At 37.1% G+C, this 16,548-nt stretch overlaps 1 protein-coding gene across 1 annotated transcript; it reads right to left on the bottom strand.

The window, feature by feature from the left end:
* Positions 1 to 705: 705 nt before the first annotated feature.
* LOC145215509 (IQ motif and SEC7 domain-containing protein 1-like) lies at positions 706 to 15,847 on the bottom strand. The gene is made up of 15 exons (XM_080084206.1): positions 15,452 to 15,847; positions 13,986 to 14,092; positions 13,510 to 13,646; positions 12,679 to 13,220; positions 11,879 to 12,112; positions 11,326 to 11,502; positions 10,898 to 11,059; positions 10,451 to 10,565; positions 8,830 to 9,004; positions 8,131 to 8,240; positions 7,506 to 7,661; positions 5,954 to 6,053; positions 4,286 to 4,438; positions 3,960 to 4,067; positions 706 to 2,877 (listed from the first exon to the last, which is right to left on the bottom strand). The coding sequence occupies exons 1-15, from the start codon at positions 15,625 to 15,627 to the stop codon at positions 2,567 to 2,569; spliced, it is 2,763 nt and encodes a 920-aa protein (XP_079940332.1). The 5' UTR covers positions 15,628 to 15,847; the 3' UTR covers positions 706 to 2,566.
* Between the last annotated feature and the right edge of the window lie 701 nt (positions 15,848 to 16,548).

Below are 16,548 nucleotides of genomic sequence, written 5' to 3'. Positions count from 1 at the left end.
ATTAATTACTGGGTTTATAAAGGGGTCCATAGTTTCAGCTACATGTCAAAAGGGTCCAGGAGACTCAAAACAACTGGTTCTGAAATGGAATAGCACTGGCAAAAAATACAGCAGCTATAACAAAGTTTAATTTCAGGTTTCAATAAAAATGCTGAAAGCACAAACTCCAAAACAACATGACCAGCACTTTATTAAAACATTTACGCCAAATGCTGCCATAGCATGTTACAGATTATGTTTTAAAATACAAATGAAACAGTACATGCGTGAACCAAAGTCAAACAACCGCTGCTTTAGTTACCAGGGTTACGAAAAAGCACCTGTATCGGATGAGACAACAGTAAACGCGCAATTGGAAATTACGAAACGTCCAAGATTTTTGTAGATTATTGCAAATTTTAACTGAAATGATTACCTGGCTTAGCCCTGGATACACAAACCGACTTTAAATTTGGATGTTACAAGGAAAACAATATAAAAAACTATTTTTAAATGCCGTGTGTTGCTTACGGTAAGCTGTTTTTATAACTACACAAACGAATTTCAAGACTAATATCTTAGTACGCGCCTGAACTGTACTAATCCACACATCGACTGATAGAGAGTATACAAAGGTAACACCTATCATACATCAAACCTTTACAGAGAGGCATCTCTTAAGTTTTGCTGCAATTAAATAAACTCCTGCAAACACAAATCATTCAATTCGGGTCGACAGTGTAACTTGTACTTCAAAAAATCGAACACCAATACACAAAACTGGGAGCGCATCAGAAATCAAGTTTGAACATGCGACTATATCCCATGTAGGCAAAAGCTGATTGTATTGCACAGCGGGTTTACGACGTCCAATAGAATGAAAACAAGAAGGGAATGTTCGCTTTGCTCCTGCATTACACCGACACCGATGCTAAATTGGGTCAAAGCTAAACCCAGTAAACAATGGTCAATCGTGTGGTAATACTTGTCCATAAGGGGGTGGACACTGTTTTCTCAGTCGAATTGGTAAGACCGTTTGGAACAAAAATCAGCTATAAAAACGAAAACATGTACATGCATTTTTTAGGATTAGATTTTACAGTCAGGTTTTCGCTTTACATTCAAAATAAGCCACCAAGTTAGTTCCCCAAGTATTTAACCCCAAAGCTGATTCTACTCTAAATTGGTGTGACCAAACAAGACGAAGTTTTACCAAAAGAGAGACATGTTTCACACACTATAGAATTTAGAGGCGTTTAAATGCAGTGCAATGTGACCTACATAATTTCACTAATTCAAAAAATGAATTTGTCGCACAATACCCACATAAACACCAATGCGTGTCTGTAACGAGGAACCAAGAAATGTTCAAGTTTAAAATAACGGTCATTTGCAAGCATCAAAAAACCGTATGAATAGGGGACCCCAAATCTAAACCAGTATGGAATTGCGCTACAACTAAATTAACAAATAAGTTTGCTGCCCCTCGAAGCGAATGGCTACTGACGTGGCATATTTTGGCTAAGGATTGTTGTCTTGGTCGTGTTTGGGGCGTTGTTAACAAATCGACGCACGATGAGCGAATGAGCGGTGATTGCACTTTTACATGTTGGCTGGTAAGCTGCGATGAAACGCGAAAAAACAGGGCGATCAGTAAACGCGAGAATCAGACCAACGAATGCGGATAATAGTGATAGTAAGTGGGCTATAAGAAACAAGATATATATCTAGGTATGTATATATTAGGCGAAATGATTAGAAAACAGAATGAAACATGGCGCAAAGGTCGAACTTATATGTATAAATTTTTTGAGGGGCAAAATCATGGCTTCCAAACGAAGAGGGCAGTTAGAGTAAGAAATACACGCCCTTTATAGTACACATCTGCACACTATTCTGCCATACAAACAACGCGAAAAATTTTGGCGTGGCCTGGTCGAGCGGTGGCGTCTTGGCGGCAAAAATCGCTGGTGAACAGTTTGAACGACGCGCCTGGCTCAGCACTGCACAACGTCCTCGAGATGATGCATGACTTCCGCTTCTATAAACATAACCCACGCGCTGGCTGCGTTTGCCTTGCGTTATAACACTGGAAGCGTATGATGCGCGACATGAACAGGATACACCATTTCGCTGCCGCGGGTTGTAAAGGCGAGGGCTTTTAGACAAGTATTTTCATGCGGCCATATATGGGTCGGTAAAATTTACTGCTTAAACAATGTTGGTCCGATATGATTGCACAATTCGAATCACAATTTATCTGGTGTCATTGATATACTTAATAGATACGAGTAGTTGATTTTACTCGAATACAGAGTAACGTGAAATCCTAAATGACGCCGTTTAAACGTGGAACGCACCATCAGAGCCTAGGGAAACCATTACAAAGTAGCGAGTGTGGGGAGGGGTGAAGAAAAAAAAACGAGTCACAAAAGAAAATTGAATAAAACTAAAAAACAGGAATGGCAAAATAATGTCACCGACGTTTGAATGCAGCGAGTGGCTTGAATGAAGTACGGGGCAGCGACGGGCTCGAAAAAAAGTAAATAAATGAATAAATTGAAGAAAAAACGGCTGAGCATCGCCATCACAAGTATTCAGTGGTTGCAGCGGAGTTCGGGCCGTTCTGAGGAGGGGAGTAGACCCGAATAGCTGGCGACGAAACTCGAATGCCACGTTTTATACCAGACGAACGTTTCGCCGTGTTGCTGAACAAAGTGCCAAATATCTTGGGCCCGTTACGACTTGGGGAGCGCTCTGGATCGCTCATTTGTCGCGGGTGCGCTACAACCACGCTGCCGTTGTTATTATTATTGTTATTGTTGCTTTCCAAAGTCGAGCTTAGGTTGTACATAGACGTTGGCCTTCCTTCGCCGGAGAACGACGCTGCCATTGGGTCTGCAATCAATATAGGTATAAGATTAATGCTTTGAAAGATGGCTGGTGATTTGATCATAAGTCTTGTATGCGTGCACTTCCGTTTACCCGATAACATATATGCAGTGACTGCGTTAGGGCAACAAGGAAGCGCACGGTCTGCAAGCTTATCTTGCCAGTTGAAAAGGCTAAAGGCTGCTGATTTGTCTTTGATGTACGAGAAGAAGAAATAGTTTAAGGTTGCAAGCACAGCTTCGTTCCCCAATACCACTCAAAATACAGGCTCAAAAAATGAATTATATATTCAATGGCGAAGTATTGATAAAACTGTGATTTAAATATGTAAATGACCACAGTGTTGTCAAGTCGTCGGTTTGTTCATTATTATTGCATTTGAATATGATTTTTATTTTCTCCCTTACTTCCCTTTTCCAACACGACACCAATCGAGAGAAAAGAGGTAAAATTTAAAACGGCACCTTATGATTGCCTAAATGCACCGCACAGGGAGCATTAAAAGTAGTAAACTGATGCTAACCAAAAAGATATAATGCAAATAGCCGTACTGGTTGCCAATACATGTCATACAAACAGTACGTAATATTTAACTAAATATACGCGTATTTACGTGGGATAGTGGGCTGGTTCTGTGGCACAAAGAGTGTGGGTTGAGTTGAGACACTAAACAATATAACAAATTAAACTGCTTTTTGTACAGACAAAGGTCGATGGTTGGTAAGCCGACTGTAAACAACAAAGGATCATAACAAAACCACATGCTAAGATTTGGGAGATGAGTATTTATGGGAACGGCTCAATAACGACAAACACACGACACTGTTAGTAATACACACATGCACCAAAAATTTTAAAACTTATAAATAGGATTCAAATGTTATGACAGGGTAAAGGGCTAGGAATGTCTTATATAGCATAAAGATCAACAGTAGAGCTTATGCTTGCAATCTATGTTTTACGAAAACACAGGGCTTTTCACAGTCTTTACAAATGATTGTTTTTGCAGATTTGCTAACCTTACGGTAAAGAGTCTTACGATTTCGGGAGATTGGCCAATGATCATCCCTATGTCTTATACAACTTACGTGGTTCATTAAGGTTCTGCATGGAAGTTGACATCTTCTTCGATTCGATTAGCAGGGAATTGGTTCGAGATTCGGAGGGTGAAGTAGTTTGTGTCCTCTCTAACTCGGCTGTAATCATTGTTTCCGAGTTGAAAGAAAGTCGATTAGCCAAACAAATGAGTAAACAAAGAAACAACAGCAAAGGGTACAAAACCACAACATCGTTTTTTCAACACACAAGCATTCGAGCTCTGGTTTGTCCAGTTGTTAAACACGAAACCGAAACTAAGGTCACACAATTAACAAGCGTTTATAAAGACAAAGTAAAATCAGGATATTTTACTCACCTCCTATCCTTAAGGTTTCCATTTGCTGGACTTCTGCTATGCTTTCCTGTAAATCCGAAACAAACTTGTTGCGGTCATGTTCGTTGGGAGCGTTGAAAGTGATGAGAACTTTATTATCGAGAGAATTGATGAGTCGAATACCGTTTGGGTAATCTGTTAAATGAGAAGCTACACGTTAAGTACCCTATTGTATGGAGAAAATCGAAGTTTACAATCTTGTAGTAAATTTTTATGTCAAAACAACGACACGGTTTCTAATCCAACAACGAGACAAAATTTCTGTAAAAATCAAAATTTAAGGCTAAAAACTGTGTATCTCGAAAGTATTATATCGGTTCAACGATAAATGTCAAGAAACAGGCGCGCCGGTCGGCAAAAGTTGTATTTTTAGATGACACACAAATACCAGTGGTGGAAAGCGAAACCCAGGACATACAAAATCTTCCCCATGTCCATAGCGATGCGATAAACGAGTTAACGAAACCCTAGGATCCTAAATAGCAACCAAACCACAGTCAAAATACGAGGCAAGTACGTGTTTAGGTCAAAAATAGTCAACATGACTAAAGGCATGTTAAAGCTGGGAATAAACCCCAATTCTTAGTAAACTGTTGTTGCTTTGGGGAAGCACAGCATACATGAATTGTTGCCAGCCACACCAACAAAATAAGCATTTTTTACAGGAAAACGCATTGATTTTCGGTAATCTAAAATAAGCTGCACCAACCACACAACAACACAGATCTTCCTTGGGCTTTTAAAGCAAAAATGTGGATGTTTTTTAAATGAAGAAGCTAAAACAAAGCCGTCCGTTACAACATAGCACAGCATGCGCTTTCCCCACATAACTATCCTTAGCGGAAAAGTTCAAATCGGAGGTAAGTTTACGCTTGAGAACACACAGTGTAGGCCGCTTATCTGTCTATTGTCACGTTAAAAAATTATCGACTACATATTAACCCACGTTTCCAATCGTGTAGTTAAGCCTGGTGTGGTTCGCACCGGTGCAAAGGAATTAATTAGGAAGGGCGATCGAGGAAGGAACTCAATCCAACGGTGCCAACGCAAAGCGCCATTCCATCGATCGTGTTTCAATGCATTCACATTATATGTGCGGGCGAGATGCGTTCATTGAATGCAAAGTACCACAACGTCACAACATGCATATTGCCCATGATTAGCTTCATTGCACAAACATTAGCGGAAACAAATCGGTATGTCTGAATTAGTTCAAAATGAAGCATTTGTAAATTTCTAGTACAGCAAGATCGGAGCATATTTATGCCAAGGTATAGCTAATGTTTTTTTTTCTTTATTACGGTGGTCTTTTAACGACGACTGACATATGCTGCAGTGCAATATTGACATATGGGCGCTCGTCATGGCGTATTAACTAGGTCTTGAACGTTCACTTCAAACGACGGAATATTACCGTTAATAGCCACAAACAACAGACGGTTCAACATTATCCATGCCAGGCTTATTCTTCAAAACGAAATTTAAATCCCGCGCGTTTTAAGAAATCAAATTTAGGTTGGAAAAGAAAGCCCATTAGTAAATCTCAGTTTGTTTTCCTAGACATCATTTCCCTTTTTTTGGAAAAAGTTCAGTGACAAAAGGAAGTGCGTCATATTTTTACACTCATATAGATTAAAACTTAAGACTTACATGTGGTCTCAAACACCAGCACGTTCATCCCATGTAGGGAGAGGGACTGCTTGAATGTGTATGTTGTGGCAAACTTTTTCTTCTGCAATATCTTGGTGATCTGTGACATAAAAATATGGTTTTATGCAGGGGGTGTGGTATAGTTGTACTTTTCTGAATGGTCCACAATAAAGTAAGGTTCTAAGAATAATTGCGCTGTACATTTAGATTATCCGATAAACGACTGCACGTACGATGACGTCATAGACCAAAATGTCGTCATAGGCACTGAAAACTCCGCGATTAATCATTGTTGAGTTAGTCCAACACAAGCTTAAGGAACCCACGTGAGTTTATTTTTGTTTTGTTTTTCATTTAACCATTCCACAGCGGTATGGCCAAAATAACATAAGTAACGTAAACAGATTTTGGTACAGAAATGAATTATTTTTCTTTGTGATAACCTTCTACAAAGTCACACAATCAAACTTTTACGTAAGAACAGATAATAATCTGCATAATTTTTTAATGGAATGTTGTTTGATCAATTATAAAAAGCTGTAAGCTAATTTGGACATTAAAACTTTGCAATAATTTTGAAATGACAAAGTACATCTGTTTTATGTCCTAAATCAGTAGTTCTCAAACTGTGCATCGCGACGCGTCGTTTCAATTTTCCAAGGTCGTCGCAGAATAGTTCAGTTTTGGGGCTTTTGTTGTTGTACTTGTATCAATAAACACAACTTTAATAATTATTAAGTTTCCTCGTTTACTATTATTTGCTGGTGCGTCGCAAGTCCACAAAACCTTTCCAGAGGCGTCGCAATAAAAAAAGTTTGAGAACCACTGTCCTAAATCGTAGGTCGAAAAAATGTGTAGTCTCGCTATGTTCCAAAAAATACAAAACAGTGCAACCTAACCCCAACTAGAAACCTCTGGTCGAGTGTTTGTTCACCTTTTGCTGAATTTCCTTATATTTTATTGATTTGACAATAAACTGTTTTATGTCATATAGCTACTAACAAGAAAAAGAAAAAAAGAGACAATTACAGTGCTATTTGTTTTAATTAAAATTGATCTCCCAATAGTCTTGATAACAGCGGGCGGTATGGTGAAAATAACATGGATAACGTAAGTAGATTTCGGTATTGTTCTGTTTGAGCCCTAAACACGGACCAGTTGGCGTTAACAGCAAAGATAATTTACAAACTGCTATATGCATGCCACCCCCTTTATAGCACATGCAGTTACTATAACCCACAAAAGGTTGAATTTAGTTTTACTCATATGATACTATCTACGAATTTAAAGTAGCGTTTTGGTCTGAAAACAGTTTGCACCATTTCGTTAGTAGTCACGCATCGATGACTACACACCAGCGAAGCAGGAAACTGCAAACGTTATCAAATCCTGACACAGCCCTTGACGCGGAAATTCGTAAATACGCATAACAGGTGTGACACGCTACACTTCCTCGAGCAAACAAAGGCGCTACTCAATGTCACCTTACTGCAGAAAAACCGCAACTACTTGGTACCTAGATTACTTTGGCAATGTAGAGGCATTTACTTACCAGTATCATATCGTTGAATAAGAAAACTTCACGTTGATGCAGACCCATCTTCTGGGGCTTGTTGGGGTCTGTGACTTGGTAAAGGCGACAGTAACACACGAGTCGCCGATGGGGGACTGCGAGGACTGGTTTCTTGCCAACGATATTGCGTTCCACCTTTGCAAACACGCCCAGGAAAATTGAAATATGTACTACTGGTTTGTGCATAGAATGAAAAAATTAACCGAATAAAAGCCAGACTGCAAAACAAGTTTGCCCAAATGCATATTGTTACAACTCGCATATATGCCAACAAAATGCACACTGTCCAACTGATTCGGTCAAAGCGAAAACGACGTTGCTTATTTTGCCCATTAGGATCGATACAAATGAGCACTTAAGGCGGTAATGAAAAGGTGCGCTCTTAATGACTGCAATTGCCTGAAACATTACGAGTTGCAACAATCTGTGGACGCATAGGCGTATTGCCTTCCGCTTCCACACAAGCCACCACCGCTAGGGAAGAAATACGAAAACGTACAGCGACCATTAGGCGCTGGTCTCGAAGGAATAGGTCGCAATTATGGATGTGTCACAGGGTTATGGTGACATGTTTCTAAATCAAGCAATCTGCCTAGTGACTGACCTCCAAGACTTGGGTGACGTGATCATCGAGGGTGGTGAACTCTTTGTTACGTATTCGGTTGTACATGTTCTTCAACAAGGCCTCATCCAAGTCGTCCCCGTTATCCACGCCTGATAAAATTACGCCGTTTAAAGTGAGGGTCAAGGATAATCAGGTTCTGGTGTTTTTTTGACTCAGTCTCAGTTGTAGTGAATATATAACTCTCATGAATATTAAATTTTACCAAAATTGTTATATTGGGGACTATTGGTAAAATGCGAAAAACACAATTTAATGTTGACAACATTGTGTCTATGAAGGGAATGGCCGAATTGACTAAACTTATATTTATAAATCCCCAACCAATATAGTGTTACAGCACAACTTTGTTAAAAATGACCACAAAATAAACTAAGAAACGGCCCTGTTTAGCAAGCGAATAGCCTAAACTTTTAAAGAATAAATAAAGTCTTAACATACCATACAATGTGCAATATTAACAATGAACAAAACAAGTTACATATAAATTTGCCATGTTGTTAACTGACAACTTGCACAAAATCTGATTTCATAGAGTATTACACTTCAAAAAATATATAAACCAATCGAGTATGACAGTTTTTCCATCAATGTCATATTTTAGAGGAGATTAACCATTTCCTGTCAATAGACTCTTTCCTGAAAGACAAATTTTCAAATATTGTTTGTGGGTTTTATTACCTCTCAGATTTTTAATAAAATCAGCCTCAGTCATCCGCTTTTCATGCCTCATGTTGGGTGAGTGAAGGTCGGTATTGAGCATGATGATTGCAAACGCGAGCACAAAAATTGCATCTGGATTGTGTAGACTTTCAACCAGCTTTGGGTTGCAAGTGCAATAACGTTGTGAAAAAGCCTGAAATGAATTAATTGTCTTTGTGATATCATTTTACAAGACCCCAACATACATGTTTAACCTTAAAATAAAATTAGACAATAATCTGCATAATTTTTTGAATGGAATGTTGTTAAATCAATTATGAGAGGCTGTAAGCTAATTTGGACATTGAAACTATGTATTAATTTTGAAATAACAAGCACATTTCCCTTCAAACTTTTATGTCCTAAATCGTAGACCGAAAAGAATGCTATGTTCCTAAAAATACAAAACAGTGCAACCTAACCTCATTTGGAAACCATTGGTTAAGTGTTTGTTCACGTATTGCTGAATTTTCATCACAATTTATTGATTTTACAACTGCTTTATGTCAGAGAGCTACTAACAAGAAAAAGAAAAAAATAGACAATTACAGTGCTCTTTGTTTTCATTAACATTGATAAGCCAACAGCCTTGATTGTGACCAAACAAACACGTGTATGTGTACCTTCCTTGTAATGTAACTAAGATAAATTGTTGTCTACACCATAAAGCACTGTGTATATGTCCTACTTGCTTGCTGATCCCAGTTATCACAATAATTAACACAGAAAACAGTTTTGCATACGTAAAACAAGAAACAATGCAGTGTAAGCGAAAGTACAAGTTCTACCCTCGTTAAGAACTCAAAAATATGAACCAAATTTTCATTGATGTATATGTACATTTTTATTTTAGAATGGGATCAGTTAGCTCTATACAACGATTGGGCATCAGGCAGGAATGTTTTTTATTTTATTTTATGTTATGGTTTGTGATATGTTTATTTTTTTTATTTTTTTTTGTGATATATGGCAGTTATGTTTCATCATGTCAATTATATACTTAAAAAAGAAAAAATTGGATGACTGGTAAGATGGTAACAAAAAGGTTGGAAACGCCTGAATTGAACAAATAAGTCATAAAGATCTGCATTAAATGAGTGGGTCCGCCTATTTCAAGATATACTTCCTGTTAAAGCTTAAAACTGCTATTACATATAGTTTAAGTCAGAATATCCAAATATTTGTACCCAAGTTTGTGCCACAAGGCACTCAATGCATTTTGATGTGCAATTTACTATTTTGCATTTTGTAAAAGTTTTAAAGTGCACCACAATTTTTTGCAAGCAATTTAACATTGTAGCTGCAACAATCCACTCATAATTGGGTAATAAAATACAATTTAACCAGACAGCCACTCACATTTGTTTACTGTTACTTTTAAAGCACAAATTTACCCATCCTCGCTATTGAGAAGAAACAGAAAGAGATTTCCGACTGACACATAACAGAGCCCAACTACCCTTCATTTTATGGTTGTTGCCTTGTTGGTGAACAAACAACACACACCAAAATACACAGGTAACTGACATTTGTACAGTTAACAATAAATTTTACAAGCCAGGTGAGCATAAATAGATCCATCTCTATCCAGTAAACTTACTTCGACAAGCCTTTCCACCTTTTGTGCTTCACCTTGAACTTTAATCTGGGACTGGAATTGGCGAAGTGCTTCATCTAACTCCATTCCACTGAAGTCGAGAAGCTCACACAAAGAACTGAAAAACATAAATAGGTTTTGTTTTGGGGTGCTGTGGGTAATAAACAAAACAACTGTTGATGCTAAAGGTAGTTTTTTTAAAGTTCAGAGGTTAATACCAAAGCAGTTTAAAGATTAAAATCTTTAATGACTGGGCAAAAACTTTTAAATTATCGCTCTTAACTCCCAGGATAATGGAAACAACAGAATGGAAGAAAAAAAATCTATAAAATCAATACAATACTTAATGCCTCCAACATCTAAACTTCACAAACTCAAAATAGGAAGCAAATGTTGTGCCTGCATTTAATTTATGTATATGTAATAGTTGTACAAGAGCAAATTTCTTACTCCAGGACTTCTTGGTTAAAAACTTTTTGTGTGTTGCCAAGATATTCCCCGACCATTTGTCTACTTAATCCTTTGCGATTTAATAGAAAAGATGCAACAGCAGGCGGTGTGTTGGAGACAAACATGTTTTCAACAAGGAATGCCAATCCCTTGCTAGGTTTTCTGCAAACAAATGTTGAAATTTGACTGAAAAAGGTAAAGACATGCTTTAAAAACAGTCAAAAAATCCATTTAGAGAAATAAATTCTATCATCCGAATTGCAAGCATAACAGTATTGTATGTTAAGTTCATTCAGTGTTCAAAGTCAATATTCGTTACAGTCATGAAAAAAGTGTGACTTCTTTTTCAATGCAATGTGTAGGCCTGAAGTAATTTCTTGACGTTAAGTAACAGAGGAATATAGAAAATTTAACCATGATTTACATACTTGTTGAATAGATTGAGGCCAATGCGGTAATAACGTTTGCGCATAACATCATTGTTGACATCACAATGCCAGCTCCCTCGAACAGAAATGTTGCTTTTGCGTTGGTAGCCACCAGTTTGCAGCATATTGTCGCTTATAATGGATGACATTTCACTTGATATGCTTGCAGTGTCGGAACTGGAAATACATTGTTGACTTGTCACAATGACAAATAATTGTCAAGCGTAAATACCAGAAACAGACTGATTTTTAATTGCAATGCATCACACTTTTTCACCAATTTGTGTCCACCATTTCACTACAAAATACACTTATATATAATGTCATAGACTTTCTGGTATTGTTTGTTTTTACATTTTCTAGAAAAGCAATTTGTTTTTTTAACTTTAGCAAACCCAACAAATAACAAAGCAAAAGCATTACTTTGCCATTCTACAGCCAAATACAAGTTACAAAAATGAATGCTATTACAAGCAGATTAAATTTAACCATAACAACACCACTTAAGTACAAATTAGATAGTTAGTTTCATTTTATAAAATCTATGCATTACCTTCGCATGCTTTCTCGATCGGCATCATTTTCATAACTGGTTAAGCTTAATTCTGAGTTCGTTCGATGCCACTTGGGTGAATGGCTGCGATTCCCAATTTCGCTGTCACTGTTACGTGAACGAGTAGAAAGTGTTGCTTTTGACCGTGGCAACATGGGTTCAGGGTCAAGTGCATGAGTTGTGTGTTCAGGAGTTACTGGTGCCTCCTCAGTTGGTAAAATCACTGTCTCATAGCTGAAAGCAAGAATGGTGAATATGTAAGAGTTGTCACTTATTAAAACAGCAACAGGTGTTTAAATCCAGACAGATTTCACAACCATATGCCAATCGATGACTCAGAATTGGCATCTAGTTGCATGATGAATCATTCCTTTGTTGCAGCATGTATATTTTCGTAGTGCTATTGTATGTTTCATAATGCAAGATGGTATCAGTCAAGTCATATTTTACTGCTACCTAAACTTGTAATCTTATTTCAAAATTGTAAATTTGATTGATGAAAACACTGTGCTGAAAATCACAGTTATTTCCAAAAAACATTCGGTTACCATTTAAAAAAAGTAAAATATTTTACAATTGCTGATCAGTACGGCACTGTGGTACAACCTGGTAGCTGGCAAACAACCAGGAATTTATTGCATAATTGTTACAGGAACTTTTCGCTGAAATGCAGTACAAACATTTGTTGTCTAAACATTAACTAATTGCGCTTGATTTTAGGAGTGGGCATAGTAAACTTTTATCAAATTCTAGGCTAAACCCAACAGGCCCATGACCTCGAGTATTTAACATGTACTTACCCATGTCTTTTCTTTCTCCTTGGAACTTTTTTAAAGTTGGCCGTCGGCGCTTCCTGTAAAATACGCTGAACAATTTCTTCATTAGATAATGGCTGATTGGGAGGCGTTGTGGGAGAATCAGATGCTTTTGGAGTCACAGTATCTTCATCCTGAGGTTTTTCTGTTGTAGCCACATTTTCAGTCTCTTTTGTTGTTGCTTCATCGTTCAAATCAGTTGAAGCTATATCTCCATTTACTGGGGTTTCCTCTATAGTCTCTTCATGCGCAGAATCAAATGTTTTTTGGTTGGACTCAACAAATGAATGCTCAAGGACAAGTTCCACAACCTCAACATGATTTTCAGTTGGGCTGCTTGGAGTTTCTGTTGGTGTTGATGATGTCTCGGTGACTTCAGGTAACGGGTGAGGAACATTGTCCACAGTTAACCTCCTGATTTTTGAGTGTCTGATTTTTTTGAAATTCACAGTCATTCGATGTCTTCTGTATGCTTCTTGGATTATACGAGCAGCATTTTCTGCCTTTGAACCACCACCATACAGTTTCTAAAAACATATTGAAATCATTGCTTCAGGTGACTAGTGCTTGTACATCGGTTCTCACTAATTTAAAAGTCACTAATTCAAAGTTTAATACCTCTTCAAATCAATTTAAATTAGTAAACATCATAAAATTACAGTGGTCACTATGAAAATGTTTCAACAAACGGTAGCATCTAAATTTGCGCAAAAAGTTTGGGTGATACAAAATGACCACCAATTGTTGTCCACAGGTATACATCTTGGAGGCTAATTTATAGCAAAGTTGTGGAAACTTATTATTAATAGGACTTACTCTGAGAACTTCGACTTGTTTGTCCTGAAGATCAGAACTTAATTCATATTTTAAATGATTTTGTCTAATATCTTGCTCTTCCAGATGTTTTCGCTGAAAGCTGGCTGAGCGGTTAACACCGCTTTCCCTTTCTTCATCTGGGACAAGAAAACGTTTTTGAACTTTTGTGTTTAGAACTTTTAAATGCTGTCATCAATGATCAATTCATAGGATATTTATGCATAAAATGTTCACACAAACATACATTCATGTATACATACAGCACAAATATAAACTTATTTTTATCTAACGCGTTTTTTTTCAATTTTCTTTCTGAAAATTGCATGTAGGAGGTGAGCAATTATTTTACCTTTAATGTACAGGTTCACATTGTTCACAGATATGGCATATTTCAAACCAAGTAGCTATAATATAACAAGCAGTCTGTGCAATGCAAAAACACATTTTTTAACGAGAGACCATAGACTACAACATGCCTGGATCATTGTTCGAATGTGACGACAGACTTCGACTATGTTTGTTCTTGGAACGACCAGATGACGTTCGGCGCTTGTGATGCTTTTTCGCTGAGGTTTGTTCCAAACTAAAAACAAAAATTTTTTATGAAGATGATTTACACTGTGGGAAAACATGGGAATATGTTTTTAATGTTTAAACATTGTGTGCTTCGGTACCTTTCAAACAAACAATCTTGGAGATCAGTTATTAATTTTGAAAAACTGTCCATAGTTTAATACTGAGAGTTGTTGAAAGCTGCAGCTAACTTTTCAGTGCTTATCATGTTTGACCTACCACTTTCATGCACCCTCACAAAAATTTTGCATTACACTGAAATACATATTTCGCTATTAACAAGTGAGAATTATAAATATAACAAAGCAACCTAACAATTTCTGCTGCCGACTGCTAAACTTGTGCTTTCAACAAAGCCCTTAAGGCAGACCTTGTGAAAAGAAGTAAATGCACATGGAATTTTGTATGAAATGCAAACAAATGTAACTCAACTTTTCATCGTGACAATGAAAGTCAAAGCGCATGCTGGTTGTTTGCACTGAAAATATTAAACTTTAAGAGGCTATAAATCATACACATAGCATATTTACTCTAGAAACAATCAAAAGTTTGACAAACCTCATGTCTTATACTCCGGACATGATCACATGCAATAAGTAAGGCAAATATTGTTTCACAATACAAGCAGTATTGTAACAATAAACAACTGTTGTAATTCCTTTACAAACATTTGGAAAAGAAAATCATAGCTATTGGCAGCAACAAAAAGAGCCCTTAAGATGCAGCAGACTACTTTAAAAAGGAAATGATATCACTTCCTCATTGCTGTACATTTTAACCAATGAATGAAGACATTGGTAAAGTTTGACATACACATGGGTGCAAATATGACACTTTCCATTATGCACTGTGGATTGCTAAGTACAGACAACCTACAAACTGTTTCCTAAAGGAGTAACACTGTTCCTTATTGCTATACAAAACCACACGGACACATATCTGTACTTTTCCTGCCACAGTCAACCAGCAGTAACAAATGAAAACCATAATCAAAACAGACTGAGCTTAATGCTAGTGACCTGATGCATTTCCCCACTATCACAAACAATGATTAGTCTGCCTTGTTCATGTAAAACCATCATAGGTCCACATACTTCCTAGCATTAACAGAGCGAACACACAGGAAGTGCGATAACCTTCACTACAAAGCATGCTATCAGTTCCCTCCCTGTTCGTGACTGGCACTAAAAGCGTGCAACAATAATAAAGATCAGTTATTTGTGTTTGTCCATTCTAGTGGCTGGCACCGATGAAGTCAAACAGTAGGACTATATATTTAGACGCCCACCTGCAACATTTCCTGTAAGAGCTAAAAGGTGCAATTTCAGTCAGGTAAGATGACAAGCAAATTTGAGATGTATATACTTACTTTTGATTTTCAAGAAGTTGAACTTTTTCCGCTAGTGCATTGCGAGTTTTAGTCAAATTGTCTACTTCTGCAACAAGTGTCTTGATGCGAATGTTTTGCTGGGCGATTGTGGATTCCTGTTCTTCAATGACAGTTTTTAATTGACCAAGTAAGTCCTGTGCCCTCTGGTTATTCATTGCAGCTTTTGTTTGGTTGATTGTTGAAACAGTTTGTTTACCAGAGTACCATTTCCAATGGAAAAGTTTAAAAACCTTTCATCTGTTTAAGCCACGCTAGATTGTGTCACATACTGAAATATACACAACAGTTCTCAGTGTGCAAATACCTAGACATCACACAGCATCATAAGGCACTGCAAGAGTCCTGAAAATATACCATGTTAATTAATTGTGTGGTTTTTCACAAACAAATTAAGTTACTCATGTTTTAAACCAGTCACAACAGCTATTAGTAGTGTACCACAACCTACACAATAACAATCAATGCCTGATCAAAAACAATTGGCATATAGGGGCTTCTGTTTACATTGACTGGCAATTCCCCCGGGCTATTTGTAGCAATTAAGATAAACAAAAACACTTGAATTTGTGATTGTAAAACAAAAGTAAACCATGAATGTTAACAGTGTATCATAAGTGTTCAACTAAGAAAGTATGAATCATTTTTTGAGAAACATTTTGTTGTGCACTACACAAATGAGTGATGTTTATTGGTAGTTGCATACCATAGAAAATAAGTTCTACATACTAAAGTGTAACAATTTACCACTGGTTTAAACCATTGTTCTTAAGTTGACCATGACTTTATTTTAGTTTACAAATCAAATGAAAATAATACAAAAGACAAAAACAAGTGAGACCTGCACAAAACCTAAAGATAACAAAAAATGGCATGGTTATAAGTCATAACACAAGAAAAAAAAACTTTAAAGCAAACACAAAGTTGTAAAATATGTTTTTAAGAGGCTTGGGCAAACAAAATGAGGCAACTTGCTTATTATACCCCTAAATTAGGCTTTTAGAACTTATTTTCAAATGGATAAACCAAGTCTAGTCGGGTTTTTGAATCACTTTCATATTCAAAGCTGATTTCTGTGC

This window comes from Phallusia mammillata, chromosome 2, assembly GCF_965637545.1.
Source record: "Phallusia mammillata chromosome 2, kaPhaMamm4.hap1.1, whole genome shotgun sequence".
In the NCBI taxonomy this organism is placed as follows: domain Eukaryota; kingdom Metazoa; phylum Chordata; class Ascidiacea; order Phlebobranchia; family Ascidiidae; genus Phallusia; species Phallusia mammillata.
This window is presented reverse-complemented; position numbering and strand designations above follow the sequence as displayed.